General features: G+C 51.5%; 1 protein-coding gene across 6 annotated transcripts in view; it reads left to right on the forward strand.

Annotated features, from left to right (window-relative positions):
- Window positions 1–746: 746 nt before the first annotated feature.
- BMP7 (bone morphogenetic protein 7) overlaps window positions 747–15,614 on the forward strand; it is an 85,585-nt gene continuing 70,717 nt past the window's right edge. For 2 of the 6 annotated variants that reach the window (XM_057701942.1, XM_057701943.1), the window contains exon 1: window positions 750–1,678. In XM_057701942.1, the coding sequence (XP_057557925.1) occupies window positions 1,261–1,678 (418 nt within the window). In that variant the 5' untranslated portion in view covers window positions 750–1,260. Of the gene's footprint in view, window positions 1,679–15,614 lie in introns of all 6 variants that reach the window. The other 4 variants (XM_057701940.1, XM_057701939.1, XM_057701938.1 and 1 more) reach the window with 4 other exon arrangements.

A 15,614-nucleotide genomic window follows, 5' to 3' on the forward strand; every position in this document is an offset into this window, starting at 1 on the left:
GGGGAGCTGCATTTCTAGTGGGACGACAAGACAGTAAAGAAGGCAGTAACTCAAACAGTAAATCCAGACGGTGGGAGGAGGAGTTAAACAAAATGAAGCAGGTGTGCGTGGGGACGAGGAGGAGAAAGGACCTTATTTCCCCTGGTCTGGGAGGAAGTGGCACCTGAGTGGCACCTGGAGGTGGTGGGTTGGTCAGATTTGGGGGCGGGGGAGCGGGGCGCGGAGACAGGGAGGGGAGAGAGTTCCAGGCAGAAGGACTGGCAAGTGAAAAGACAAGCCGGCAACAAGTTCCGGGAGGGGTCAGCGCGTCTGGGATGGGGGCGGGGTGGGGGGGCAAGAGTCGAGAGGAGCTCAGGTGCCACCTCCTCCAGGAAGCCTTCTCTTTTTCCCCTCGCGCTTCCTCCACACTCCCCCAGCTTGTTCTATCGCAGCGCAAGTCCCACAGGTCCCGCTCAGGCCTCCTTCCCTGTCCGGACTGCGAGTCCGGAGAAGGCAGGGCCGGCTCGGATTCCCCTCTCCGCATCCCTGCGGCGTCTGGCCCGGCGCTGGGCACCCTGTGGGCACTCGGTAAATATTTGTAGAGTGCACTAGAAGGAATGAATGAACGCATTGGGCGCCGCTGGGGGGAGGGCGGGGCCGAGGGCAGGTGGGAGGCCGCCGGCGCGGGAGGGGCCCTTGGAAGCCCGTCCTCCTCCTCCCCCTCCTCCTCCTCCTCCCAGGCCCCAGCGCGTACCACTCTGGGGCTCCCGAGGCGGCCTCTTGTGCGATCAAGGGCGCGCGGGGCTGGGAGAGCGACCTGGGGCCCCTGCTCTGGGCGCTGGAGTTCGGAAGAGGGTGGGTCCCCGCCGCCCGAGAGCAAGAGCGCGACAGCAGCCGGAGGAAGGAGCGCCCGCTCGCCCGCCGCCTGGCTGCCTCCCCGGCGCTCGCTCTCCCGGCTCCTAGGTTTGCTGGCTGCTCCTCCCACCCGCGCCCGCCTCCTCGCTCGCTCTCTCGCTCACTCGAGCCTGTTTCCAAGCCCCGCGGTGCGCCCGGGCGAGTGCGGGGCGAGGGGCCCCGGGGCCAGCGCCGAGCCGGGGGCGGGGGTCCGGGCAGAGCGCAGCCGGCCGGGGAGGGGCCATGTCCGGCGCGGGAACAGCGGGGCCCGTCTACAGCAAGTGACCGAGCGGCGCGGACGGCCGCCTGCCCCTCCTCTGCCACCTGGGGCGGCGGGGGCCCTGGTGCCGGGTGCCCAGAGCCCGGGTCGCTCGTAGGGCCGGCGCGATGCACGTGCGCTCGCTGCGCGCCGCGGCGCCCCGCAGCTTCGTGGCGCTCTGGGCGCCCCTGTTCCTGCTGCGCTCCGCCCTGGCCGACTTCAGCATGGACAACGAGGTGCACTCGAGCTTCATCCACCGGCGCCTCCGCAGCCAGGAGCGGCGGGAAATGCAGCGCGAGATCCTCTCCATCTTGGGCTTGCCCCACCGCCCGCGCCCGCACCTCCAGGGCAAGCACAACTCGGCGCCCATGTTCATGCTGGACTTGTACAATGCCATGGCGGTGGAGGAGGGCGGCGGGCCCGACGGCCAGGGCTTCTCCTACCCCTACAAGGCCGTCTTCAGCACCCAAGGCCCCCCTCTGGCCAGCCTGCAAGACAGCCACTTCCTCACCGACGCCGACATGGTCATGAGCTTCGTCAACCTCGGTGAGTGAAGGCGGGAGGGAGGGGGGTGCGCCTCTGGGTCAGGAGTCGCTTCGGGACGGGGAGGGGGCCGCTTCTTACATTCAGCCCGCCCATCTTTCCACTCCCGGTAGTTTGCGAGCCCGGCCGAGGGGCTCCCACCCCGCTGCCCTCGTGGACCCCAAGCTGCGCGCTCCCCAGGTAGGGCGAGTCGGGCTCATCTGGCCTGTGGGAATTTGGGGGAAGTACGGAGCGGTCTGAAGCCCTCTCTGGGCTAAGTCGGCGGCCGCACCTCTGGGGATGGAGGCGCCGGGCGGGCCGCGGCTCAGTTCAAAGCGCGGGGCTCGGTCATGTGAGCTGTGCCGGGCCGGCTCGGCCCGCGCTACCTGGATTTAAAGGGCCCTGCTCCGCGAAGCTGCCTTCCCGCCCTTTCTGAGCCCCTCTCAGCCCAGCCTGGCCCTGGCATCGCGGGCGTTGCGCTCCCTTCCCCGCCCTGGCAAGCCCTACCTGTCCCCTCGCGGTGCGCCCGCCAGGAGCGTGCTGCGCACCCCGAGCGCCTCGGGGCCCCTTTCCTGACCGCTGCCCGCCCCCCCCCCGCCCCCCCGCTCTAAGCTCTCTAGGCTGGAGCTGGGGGGAAAACATTGCCATTGCGACCTTTCTATTTTAAATATTTAATGATAGGTCCCGGACAGGCAGAATCCATTTTCAGCATTTATCACGTGTGGCGCGGAAACCACGGCTTTTGGCGATTGGGTGGCGAGGGATCTCCCAGCAGACGCCAGCCGGGGAGGCCAGGGGACCCAGCTTTCGACTGCAGCCGCGAGGGCCCCGGGGACCGGAGGCTGGCGCTGCGGCGGGGGCGGTGCTGCCCCTCCATCCGTGCACGCACATTCACCAGACTTGCTCAAACTAACCCCCGACTGCGCGCTGTAGGGCTGATGGTCAAATATTTGGTTTCTGAGATAACACGCCCCGATAGCGCTGTTTCCTGAGCCGCTTTCATTCTGCACGTGTAACTTGCTGCGAAAATACGAACGCAGTCAAGACAGCAAACTCACGCCCACAGGCTCTGTGTCAACAGGGAAATAATGATCCTGGAGCCCCCCCGCGGGGCACCTGGGGCGTGGATGGAGGGCTCCGGGAAGCGCGGATCAACCCTAATGCTTCCCACGCCAGATAAGGTCCCTGGAGTTCCCGGGAGGCCATTGTCTGTCCTTAATAATAGACCGAAATCAAATAGTGAAACGAGTTTCAACGAGCAAGGGGTGGGAGGTTTAGATGCCAAAATGACTTCAAAAAAGTTTAAATTATACTAGGCAGCCTGTTAGAATGAGGCAGCTCCATATGTCCTGATTTAGAACAATCTCCAAGATGTATGAGGTGGAAACAAGCAGGGTGCAGATCAGTGAGGTTACATATGTGCTTGTGTATCATCCTTTCCCGCTGGAGGAAGACACCATGAACTGGAAATAGATTTTACTGGGGGGCAGGGCGGAACTGGGTCTGGGGCCTTAGAGATTGGGAGCTGGGGCCTGATTTTTTCATTGTCTGCACTTTTGTCTGTGTGATTTTTTTTCAATGTGTATTTGTGACCTATGTCAGAAACTACAGAAAAATCCCAAGTACAGACATGTAAATACATTAATTAAAGCAGAGCTCTGTAGCCATCCTGAAGCCAGGGGTTAACCAGGGCCCTTTCTCTGGCTGGGGATTTATGGGATGTTCTGTTCTGTTGGGTACCTGTGACTCCCAGTGAATGCAGCAGGTCCCAGTGTCTCTGCAAACCCAGTGCAAAAAGCACCCTGCTGCTTTTGGACCAGCAGCGGGCTCCCCCCATGCCAGAAAAGGACCAGGTTGCCAACTGGGCACCTGTGGGAAACTTGGGGCAAGGCTGTTTGCTCCCCCTTGATGGGGGAAGCAAGCTGGGACTTGTGTGGGAAGGCCACAGCTGGGTGGTTTTCCTCCTCTGGCTGTACACACACCTTTCAACCCGTTAGTCCCATTTCTTTCATCTTGAAAGGACAAAGACCAGCTTGTCTGAGCCTCTTAATCAGCCGGGCTGGCTTTGGGCTTTGTGGGACAGTCCTGACTTTCTCAGGGCTTGCTTTCTGGAACATCACTCCAAATTAGATGGCAGAGTGGCTTTTAACAGAGTGCACTGACCTTGTTTTCTTTCTTTCTCGGTCCCTAAAACTTGAGGCAATTAGTTGGGTGAAGACCTGGACCGCAGCTGGGCAAGACTCTTCCTGGAGATGTTTCTCGGGTTGCCCTTTAACTTCTGCTCTGCAGCAGCACGGGAATAACACCGCCTGTCCCTTCTGTTTTACGGGAGTTTCAGGATTCTGCCACAGGAGGGGCTGTGGTAGCAGTGGGGCTGGAGGGGGCATGTAGGGGACCTGCTCAGAAGCTGAGAAAAAACACATGATTTTCCCTTGGATTGCAAATCATATTGACTTGTAACATTAAAGTTTTCTAAAGGTGCATTTAGCTTCACCCTTTACCTAGAGTGAGAAAGTGTCATTTGTTCATATGAGGCTATCATTTGCTATCTTGCAGGGGACCTGCAGGAGACCTTGAAGGGAGACTGACTTTCTCCACCACCCCCTCCTCCCCCCAGAGCCCCCTCCTCCTTCCACCACCCCCTCCTCCCTCACTGCATACCACTGCTGTCCTGCAGTGCTTGGGGAACTTCGGCCTGAATTCTGAAGGCTTTTGCAGACCTGGTGCGTTTATTCTTCCTTCTGTCTGCAGCCAAACTGGGTTTTGTTCCTCTAAGTTGTTCTCCTCAGAACTCAAGCTTTTTGCCAGGCTGAGGAAGATCTAAGCTAGAGAGGGAACGAGAGGAGAATTTATGACAAAACCAGGTGCTGAGAATGAGGACCTCAGACCGCACCTTGTGACAAAGACCAGCCTGTACAATGAAGCCCGTGTAATGCTAGCTGAGCTGCCGGAGGGAGACTCACATCTTCCCAGCCTGGGCCCCTTAAGTTCAATGGCGAGATTTGTAAACTGGTTTGGATTAACAAGCCCCCAACTCCTCTGTGTAGACTTAATTTTGGAATTCAAAACAGGCTACCCTCTCTTAAATTGTCCCCAGGCAGTGTGAGTTCTGCAGACTGAATCCAGTGATGGCCACTCCCCCCAGTTCTTTCTTTGGAGAAATCCAGCAGCTCCTTTTGGGATCTTCTAAAGACGCCCCTGACAGTGGGGGTGTGCAATGCACATTTATCTCTGGTCCAGGTTAGGTAGGAACCAAATTTGTTTAATCTTCGAAGCTAAATTCAAAAAAGGACGTTGGAAACCTATCCTTATTGGGCTCAGTGTCTAAAAGTGGCTTTTGTTAGTGCAGCCGAGGCACAGGGAGAAGGCCGTTCAGTTTTACTTTTATTTTATACCATCTGGTGATCCTTTTTGTTGACAAGTGTTTGGCATTAAGATCTCTCCTTTTGCCCCTTCAGAACAGGCCCTACCACTGTAGAGTATTAGAAAAAGATTCTGTTACAGTTTAAAAATTTCCTTCAGGGAGTGCTTGCCGAGGGAGCGCGGGCTGCAGGCACTCGCAGCTGTAACCTGGCTTGTGTTAAAATTTGGAAGGGGCTGTCCCACATTCCAGAGTCGGAGTGCCGGCCCTCACTGGTGAGCAGCCAGAGGTTAATATAGATGTCACACAGCCTTCCCTTCTTCTCTCTTTCTTTCTCTCTTTCTGCAGAGTGCCTTCGCTATAGGAGTGCGCCAACAGCTGTGTTTTTAGTAACCCTTTCAACATCACTTCTTTTAAACCTCATTTTCCTGCTTATATAAATCAAAGATCTCCCCCCCCCCCCCACCGCCAAGGATATATGTGACCCAGATTTGAACTTTTGGGATCTTTGTATCTCTCTTCTGGAATCAGAGCAGGTTAAGGCTGAATCCTGATGCCAGCTTGCGTGGCTGGTTTTGGTTTTTATTCTAGAGTTGTCATTTGGTTGTGGGGTGGCCCTTGAAGGGGTAAGGGAGGAGGCCTAGGGAAGCAAAGGGGATTCTCTGAACACACAGAGAGAGGAAACAGCTTCTGCGAGCTTCGGGTCAGGGCCTTCCATAGCATCGTAGCCGGTCAAGCCTCTGCCGAGATAAACACAGCTGGCCCGCGATCCCTTGACCACCGGCGTGCCTGCGATGGGAGCGAATATCACATGTCCGCTGAACTCGGAGACAGCAATGACTTCATTCCAGGCAGAGCCTCATCTAAGCTGACTGATCACCCCTATCGCTTTAATATCTTTTTCCCCCTATTGGGTAAGGTCATATTTGGCCCATTGCAAGAATCAGAGTGTCCTGACACTCCCCCAGTCTCCACCCTTCCCCAGCCTACCCATCCATCTAACCAGCTGGATATTTTGAATGGAGAGCCCTTTGCACCAAGCAGCTGGCCACGTTCATTCTTTGGCGATCACTCTTCAGACCTAGCTGTGGGTTGTCGGCACGGCTGCTTTTTGGCGGGCCGCTGCGGTGCTTCACCTTAATGCACTCCGGCAGTGTCACCGGGGTTAGGGCACAGGCAGGGATGTGTGGGACCTGTCGTGTTATTGTCAGAAAGAATGCGCGGATTAGCCTGTGAAACGCGGCAGTGGGAGAGCGCTGCAGCTGTGTACACTTATTATAGAAGATTTAAGTCCCACTGGTAAAATCAATATATTGAATTGCGTGACCTTCTGCTTTTAATTAGTTTAAATCAAATGCGCCGGTACCATTTTGCCTCTTCTCGCCTTCCTGGGGTGAGGAAATACCGATATTTACACAGAAACTGTTAATTTGTGGTGAAAATAACACATTTTGCCTTGAACACCCGAAGTGCTCCGACCTGCTGGATCCCAGATCCACAGTGGCGTCGAGGGGGGATGTCCCCTGGGCGAGGGAGCAGGGCGGCCACATCAGTGCTGTGTGTTACCTGCACCCAGGATGTGGTCGCAGGTGCCTGGACCGGTGGGTGCAGTGCGTGAAGATGCTCCTGTTTCAAGAGACCAGCCGATTCTGTCTTTGCAAGTGATTCACCCCCATCGTTTAAAAATCTTTTCTCTTAAGCATTCTTACGAAATTGTGAAGCAAAGCGGCAGTTGCCTTTTTGAGTCTATTCTCCCAGCAGGCTGGGTCCTTTGTACCGGGCAGCTCAAGGCACAGTACTTTATTTATTCCAGAGCTTCAGATGCTTTTCTTTCCAATTCCTGAAACAGTTTATAGAGGAAGGGGGGGTGCTTTCACTGCAAATGATCCCATGTACAACCACAGCTATTATGTGAACCGTTCGGTATTAGCTGTGTGTTCAGCTGCGATTGAAATCTGGGTTTTGCAGCAAATGGCATTTGACAAATAATATTTGACAAAAAATGTGACTTGGTATTTCTTAATATGGAACAGATATTTCCCAGTTAACCTTCTGTGGGGAAAAAAATCACTGGAACCCGATGTGAAGTGGCAGTGCCGACGAACACCAGGCTGCTGCTGTGTGTTTCCCCCACTCTCCGAAGTGGAGTGTTTATGATTTGGGGGGGGTATTAGCCGTGCATGAAGCTTGACACTCACTTATGTGAAACTCAGGGTAGCATGTGCGATGCCGTCCTTTCAACATTTGTGTCGGGAGGCATTGCTGGGAGCCGAGTAAAGCCTTTGCTGATCCGCGTGGAGTGGATTGAATTAATGACAACTCCGAGAGCACCAGTTTTAGGGTAATTGCTTTATTGTTTTGGAGCCAGGGTGCTTATAATCCGGTTCCTGTACAAACATGTTTAACGTGTGTTAATGCATTTGCACACCAGAGCCTCTCAGCACAACCCTGCTTTTCATTAATTGATGTCGGTAGCATGGTACAGTATTTCAAAGAGCTGGCCAAGTATAAGCTGTGTTTCCAATTTCCTTCCTTTCCTGTGTTTGGAATGCCAATGTTAATTTGTTCCCATGCAGGAGCGGGGGCTGCCAACTGCGGCTTTTTATGAAGGGCTTCACGGTGCAGGCTTCCAGCCCTCGCTGGTGCTTGGGGCTGCCTGGCCAAGTTGCCTGACACTTTGCAGCTAATTCCGGGTGATATATGGAGCGGGGGGTTGGGGGACTTCACTGCCGTGTAACGGAAGTTCTCGGTGACAGCAGAGGGTGTGACTTGGCAGGAGAGAGCGGAACGGCATCCACACTGATTCTCGTTAGATACAGCTTAAACCCATGTGTCTGTTTCCACTGTGGTTGCATGTTAGCTGTGTGACCTTGAGCAAGTTACTTAATGTCTCTGAGTTTGCATCTTCGTTTTAGAAAGCTGGATAAGAATCCCCCCCACCACAGACCCTCATGAGAACAAAATCGTATCTCGTGTAGGTAGAGTCTGGACCACACTAGGTGTACAATAAATGGTAAACCACATTTTTATTTTGGTGGCCAGATCCCTATTCACTTTGGTATAATAGTCCAAATTTCAATTTTTAAGTACTTGATCTTAAAGTACCAAGATTAAGCAACCCATGTTATTTTAGAGATGTGAGGAAAGTGGCCCCAAAGATGTGTATCTTTGTGTATTTGTATATTCTGCCCCCCACACATGCATTTTCCTCCTCTTTAGAGATCAGTGAATTTGAGCACACCAAACTTACTTGAGGGTAAGTAGAGTCTAGTGCTGACTTTCTCTCGATTTTAGCATCTATGGCTATGTAAAAACTTTCCTACTAGGGAATCTGACACTTGAATGAGGGTACAGGAACTCTCTGTAGCATCCTTGTAACTTTTCTCTAAATCAAAAATTATTCCAAAATAAACACTTTTAATTTGAAAACCTCGCATTACTGACATAGTTCTTCCCACCCCTTCCTGGAACATGGTCAAGGTGCAAATCGCCTTTTCCTTCAAGGGAGTGACAAGCCCCAAGCGTTACTTAACAGACCAGCACCACTTCCCTGCTTTTTATGGGAGCAGGTGCAAGACCGCCCCCACCCCCGCTACCCCAGCTGGGGTTGGGATAACACGGCCCAGAGTGGATTTAGTGCCTTTAGAAGCCTCTGGAGACCAGAGGACGGCGAAGGTCTCCAGGGCCCGAAATACGGGGTGGGCTTTCTCACCCGTTTCCCATAAATTCTCTTCAGATGCGAGTATTAAGGTTCCCGCATCTTTGAGGTCATGTGTTATTCTTTCACATCTTTATCTCCCCAGAGTAGCTTTCAAGTTTCACTCTTTTGTTGTCTGGCTTAATTAAATTTGGCTGTGAATAAAAACTTGCACGGTTTCCAAAATTGCGGGCTTGCGTGTTTTTAAACATTGGGGTTAGGCTTGTACAGTCTTGTAATGGCAGCCTCTCTCTTGCTTTCATGTAGTTTGAAAAAAAAAAAAAAAAAAAGAATCCAAGTACTTAGCTTGACCATCCTAGAAGGGTCCCAGTGCTCATCTGCCCAGCAACTGAACAATGCGCTCAAGGGCAGGCGGGTTATTCTGTGGTTTCGAGGACTTGTGTTTTGGCCTTTGGTAAAGGACTCTCTTCTTGACTGTTTTCTGAGACAGCCTCCCAGTCCTGTGCTTGCGCTGCCTTGTGGAGTTCTCACGGCACACAGAAGGTGCCCAGACATTGGCAGCTCTCACGCGTGAAAGAGGTGAAGATGTTCTAAGGCAGCGTCTTAAAGCGTTTTCTGACCTTGCGTCGCCACTAGGAAGTCTTTGAGTACACACCCTAAACAGAAATAGGTGGTATAATGATTCCTGTTTTAGGATGGTGTGCACTTTATAAAGCAAAGACTAAAGTAGACATTTAAGTAGGAGACACTAAAGATAAAAAGATAGAAATTTCTAATGTTCGTTAATACACATTTTAACTAATGCATTGTTAGTAGTTAATGCAAAGATTACAAGTTTAATTCAGTAGCAAGACGTGTAATTGTGATAGCACTAAGATTTCCAATGTGTTGGAATTTGATCTTTCAGAACTCGCGGTTCAACAGTTTGGGGTCAGCGAGCTAAAGGTCTGGTGCTAAATTTTGATGATTCTGAGCCTTCGTCTAGTCAGCATCAAGCGTTCACAAAGAAGCCCGCAATCTTGGCGGCTTGAAACCACAGAGCTTTGTGGTTCTTTGGTGATGATGGTATCGTGGCTTGGCAGGGGGCTCTGCACACTGGCCAGGTGGGAGGCTGTTCAGATCTCCAGGCTGATGGAGCTGCCACCCTCTCAAATGTCACCAGTTGTGGTCCCAAAGGGAAAGATAGCGGGGCTTGTGCATGGGCTTTTCCTCTTTCCAGCAGGAAGCGACATGGGCACTTCTGCCAGCACTTCACTGGTCAGAGCCTGTCACATGGTCAGACCGGACCCAAGGTGGCAGGAGATGATAGTCCCACCCCAGGCTTGGAAAGGGGAGCACCAGAAAGAGCCTGGGAAGTGGCACTCGTGATGACCCCTCTGTCATAGACGAAGGCTCTCTCGCGGGGTAAAACGATGGGAATGGAACAGGTGAACTGTTGGCTGTGTTATTGAAACGAGGTCTTGTATCTTTCAATCTCACCCACCAGTTATGCAGAGATTTTTGTTGAAGCTCAGCTAGTAAATTCCCATCTTCCCTGACCTCCATCAGTTCTTGAAATTTACGTAATTGAGATCATACTGTTTCCCACCCCATGTCTCAGTTGGATCCCTTTTGCCTCCCCTAAGTGCTTGCACCCCATTTTGAAGACCAGTGTTTCTAGAAGCTTCCTGATCACGGAGGTATTCACGTGGTTCAACAAGAATAACCACTTCTCTCCGTTCCCACTTGTAAAATGACTCGCCTCTTTAGGACTTGTCTTTCAGCGAAAGCACGCTTCAGCTGCCCTCGGGTTTGCTACCCAGAGAATGAAGGAGCCTGACTCTGGTCCCGGCTCAGGTGGCTCTTGCCCTGGCCGGTGTTTGTCCGGGCTGTGCAGGTGACTCTCTTGTCATGAAGTCTTACTTTTTCTTCCTGGGCTTCAGAGGTACTTCCTCGTCCAGGCACTTGCAAGCCTGAACCTAGAAACTGACTTCAGAGACTCCTTCATTATCTAGATGCATCACTGAAATAAATCATAGTGATGACATGGGAGGGTGGAGATCTTTCTGTAGCACTAATGGATTTATAAGAACCTCCCTTATCAGGCTTCTTATTTAATTCTCTCAGGTTTTACAAAGTAAGCCGTATTATTCCCATTTTAAGGAGGAAGAGACTGAAGGGCCCCGAGCTTTTGCAGAGCCAGGAAGCTGGCATTCGAATCCAGCCCTTGCTGGATGTAAACGCATTCGCTGTCTCCTCCTGGCCCCATGGAGGTGTGTGAATGGGGGAGACAGAGCACAAGGGCAGTTGTGATGAGACCACCAGAACAGCCTCTATGCCCTTGACCTGGACTTTGTGGTTCTGTGCTTGAAGTGGAAGATGAAGAGCTCACACCTTTCCCTTCATTATCCATCCTGCTTGTGAAAACTCCCCTCGGCTCTGTCTCTATGGCTTGAGAATTATTGACAGGGCAAAGGGCCCTGAGTGCACATTTACTGGGGCTCCTACATGCTCCCCACACTCCCTTGATGGGAAAATTCCAGAGGCAGCTAGGGACTGATGTTTTAATAGTGATACCTCAAGACGCTGTATAGAAAAGGTCATGGCAGTGGTTTTTACCATACTTACCGGAAAATATATTGCATGTTGTTTGTAGTAGCATCAAATTGCCACCAGTCTAAATGTCTGTGTGCAGGGGATTGGAGAAATAAATTCATAATAAATTTACTTATAAGTGTGTAATAAACCAGAAGGGGAATGCAATAACTTCTTTTTATGCGTCAACTTAGACTCAAAACAGAATGTCAAGAAGAAGAAAGCAAGTTGTAGAATAATGTTTAGGGTGTAAGCCTGCCTCATTGTGTCAAAACAGACACACGAGAGCACCAGATCATACTGTGTATTGTTTGTGGGCTCATACGTATGTGGTAACACTATGGAAACAGGGCAGCAGGACTCATACCAGCCGCCTTTGGGGAGGCAGGGAAGGGATGGGGTTGGGGAGAAATTGTAAATAAACTCCAACTAACTGTTCTGGTCAAGTTTCCTTTATTTTAATAATAAACCATTTGGAAGTGCATTGTGGTATCCTGGGCTGGGTCTTGAAACAGAACAAGGCCAGTAGTGGAAAAACTGGTGCAATCCGAAAAAAACTGGTTGTCTGGTTAATAGCAACCTATTGATGTTAAATTCTTATTTTTGACAAGTGCTGCACGGTTATGGAAGACGTGAACCTTGGGGGAAGCTGGGCGAGGGTACACGGGAACTTTATACTGTCTTTGCAACTTTTCTATAAATCTAAAGTTATTCTAAAATAAAAAGTTTATGGGAAAAAAAGGAAGCAACCGTGATATTAACTCCTGCGAATTGTTGGTTGTGGGTACCTGGATATTAGTTACATTTCCCTCTGCATTCTTCTTTGTGAGTGCATTTTTCCAAGCCCCAATGAACCAGAAACCTCTCCTACTGGAGACAGGAGAGCCTTGGCCGGAAGCTCAGCACTGAGGTGGCTCTTGGCGGTGTGGGCCCGGGGAGCCCGTCTTAGAGCGTATTCAAGGTATCATGCCCCAGAGGCCAGTAACTCCCCAATCCACAGACCCATTAACACGACGGGGCCTCGCCAGCAAATGAAAACCCCACGTGGCTGTGTCCTGAGACCTTTAAAACTCTCTCTGCCTCCCTTCATGAGATGCCCCGTGTAAAGCAGTCCTCTGTGTATAAGCAAGAAAGAGGGGCAGGGGGTTGTCTTAGGTCTTTCCGTGCTCCTCTTGGCCCTGAACTTTGTGAAATGTGCCCCCACCATCTTCCCCCTTCTCAGGTTCCCTTTTCTGACTGGCTCGACCTAACATTTGTTGAGGGAGAAACCCTTAAAAATGGCAGTGGGGCCTCAGAACCTTTCAGGGCTAGTAAATGTTTACAGGGTGGAGGCACTGGTTGGTCATTTCCTTTAGGAGGAAACAGTAAATGAAGCTGCTTGCCTTATACCTACTCAAACCCTGAGCTTCTAATTGTCTTCATGTACTGGTGGGGGGGTGGGGGATGGGAAAGGGGATCCAGGAATCTCTGGGTCTCACGTGCCTCGAACGCCCTGGGAGCTTGGAAGTGCCCTTTTCAGGTGGGTTTAGACCAGGGTTTCCCAGCCTTGGCACCGTTGACATTTTCAGCCGGACTCTTCTCTGTGGGGGGGTGTCCTGAGCGCTGGAGAACCTTAAGGAGCATCCCTGAGCTCCGCACGCGAGCTGCCGGGAGTTGTGACGGCCGCACTGTCTCCGGAGGTCGCCCCATGTGCCCTTGGGGGCACAGTGGCCCCCGGTGGAGAACCACTGGTTTAGGGTAGCTTTCCTCCAACTTGGAAATTGATTTGGGAGCTTTTGCTTCAAACCCATTGGCCCATGGCAGTGAGTAAGAGGGGAAAGCGGCATTTCTGGACTGTGATGGATCGTTTTCCGGTTGAAAGGAAGACCGATTGCAATCAAAACGTGAGCCCTCTCCTGGGAACCCAGCTCTGCCTGGATTTCAAACACCCTGGAGACGAAAAGGAGGTCAGATCTCTAAAGAGCGGGCATCATCTCCTGGGAACCAACATATTTTTACAGCACCTTTTGCCCAATGATACTGAAGAATTATTAAACACACACTTAGAACTGGTCTCTAATTTCCTCTCCCAGCTTCCCTCAGGGGGAAATAGGACAAACCCCTCTCTTACCTTGTTCCCCTCCAGCAGGTAACTTGCTGGGGGGAGGGGAGGTGAGCAGAGAAGCTGCGTTTTCCATTTCTCACTGCAGTTCAGAGCTGCAATAAATAAAGCCGGGAGACCTGCTGATTTTTGTGCAGGCTGTGAACAAGAGAGGCTTTTACATTTTTTTTAAAAGGTGATAAAAGAAGAAAAATATTCCATGATGTGAAAATGGGGTGAAATTCGGACTCCAGTGTCTATAAAGCTGTATCGGAACTCGTTTTGTTTGCGTCTTGTCTGTGGTTGCTTTCACGCTGCAGCCACAGAGGTGAGTGGTTGCAGCAGAGACGTATGGTCTCCAAAGCCTAGAGTATTTGTGGTCTGTCTGGCCTGTTACAGAAGTTTGTGGACCCCTGCTTTGGACTACCTACATCCTCTACCTGGGGAAGGGTAAATAGTAAAAAAGCCTGAGTTTTATCTGCCCTGTTTGTCCTCTGAGGACGTGCAGTGACACACAGACGCCCTTTCGCATCCTGGATGTCAGAGGGGCTCCTCTGAGTTTGAACAGACTCTTAGTTAAACAGATGGCTGCTCCTCCGAAGACTTCTTGGTGTAGCTCCCCGACATGTAGGGCAGTGGCACACACTGCCCGGCTCCTTCTGGGGACGGGAGCAGCGTGGGCCCGTGTCCCACCCACGGAGCTCCGTGGGATTTGGGTTGGAGTGGTCCTCCCTTAGCCAGGCTGCCCCGTGGTCAAATAGGAAGCTGGTTTTTGTTGGCGGGGCACGAGGCAAACAAACCAGGAAGCTAGTTTTCTTGTGATGAGTCCTGTGATGCTAGAAAGTTGCCTCTGGCTGATTATAATCTATTTTTATTGATGCCGAGTTTTAAGGAAACGCTGGAGCCTCAGGACAAGCTCTCCGTACGCCCGCCAGCTTACGGCACAAACAACCCCTCAGATTTAGACAGGACTGTGGGCTGCTGGCCTCCTCTTTAAAAAAATGAATAATAAAAATTTCACAATCAAATTGCCCCTTTTTCTTTTTCTTTTTTTTCCTAAACTCTGTTTATGTCAGACTTAGTAGCATTTCCTGTGTCCAGCATTTTTTGATGTGGGCAACTGACCTTTCTCCACCTGAAGTGAGGACCCATCCGTATCCTGGTCATTCATCAGATAGCACAATTTCCACATTTATTCTTATGTGTGAGGAAACCGGGGCTGAGTGGTGACAAGTCATTTGCTCAGCTTTGGGGACAGCAGGTCTGTCTGGCTTTGAGTCCCAGGTCACTGGTGTGTGATCTCATGCAGGTGACTGAAGGCATTCAAGTGCTCTGGGCCCCAGCTTCTGTCTCAGCTTGGGCTCCCATAACCAAATACCACTGCCTGGGTCGCTGAAACATCAGACGTTCATTTCTTGTACTTTTGGAGGCTGGAAGTCTGAGACTGGGGGGCATGCGTGGCTGGGTTTTGTTCTCTCTCTGGCTTGCAGACGCCTGCTCTCTTGCTGTGTCTTCCCATGATGGAGAGAACTCAAGCCTCTTCCTCTTCTTATAAGGGCACTAATCCCATCCCTTCATGACCTTATCTACACCTATCACCTCCCAAAGACCCCACCTCCTAATACCATCCTGTTGGAGGTTGGAGCTTAACACATGAGTTGGGGGGTGGGGCCCAATTTAGTTTATAGCAGGTCCCCTCTAATAGGGCAGCTGGGATTAGATGGGATGACGGTGGCAATCTCTCAGTAAATGGGGGCTGCTCCTGGGACTGCCTCTGGAGCCCAGTCTGGCTGCAGAGTCTCTTTTCAGTCCTTCTGTGAACATGGTGTTGGCCTGATGTCCTGATTTGTCCTCACTGGGGACACCTGTAAGTTCCTCTCCAGGTCCAACTTGGATCCTCACATTTAAGACTCTGCATTTTCCTAAGCAGCTTTGCATTTGAAAAATCATATTTATGTTATTTATTCAACTCCCATTATAGTTTCAATGAGGCCTGGACATTTTATAAACAGTGTGATGCTGCACTTGCCCCTTTGTGGGGGCTAGGCTGAAGGCAGTGGGTCAGACAGAAATTGGGCTGCGTGAAAATTACCCTTGAAATCCCTTAGGGAGCTGCCATGTTGGAGATAGATGCACTCTGTATGTTAAGTCCCTACTGCTGGTTTTTTCTTCCAGCATTGGGGTAGATTGCCACTTCTTCTGTGGCTCATGAGGTGAAACCATTGGCTTAAGTTTAGTGCCATATTGTACCAAAATACTTAATTTTAAACACGAGTACCATTCTTAT

Source organism: Hippopotamus amphibius, chromosome 12, assembly GCF_030028045.1.
Source record: "Hippopotamus amphibius kiboko isolate mHipAmp2 chromosome 12, mHipAmp2.hap2, whole genome shotgun sequence".
Lineage (NCBI taxonomy): Eukaryota > Metazoa > Chordata > Mammalia > Artiodactyla > Hippopotamidae > Hippopotamus > Hippopotamus amphibius.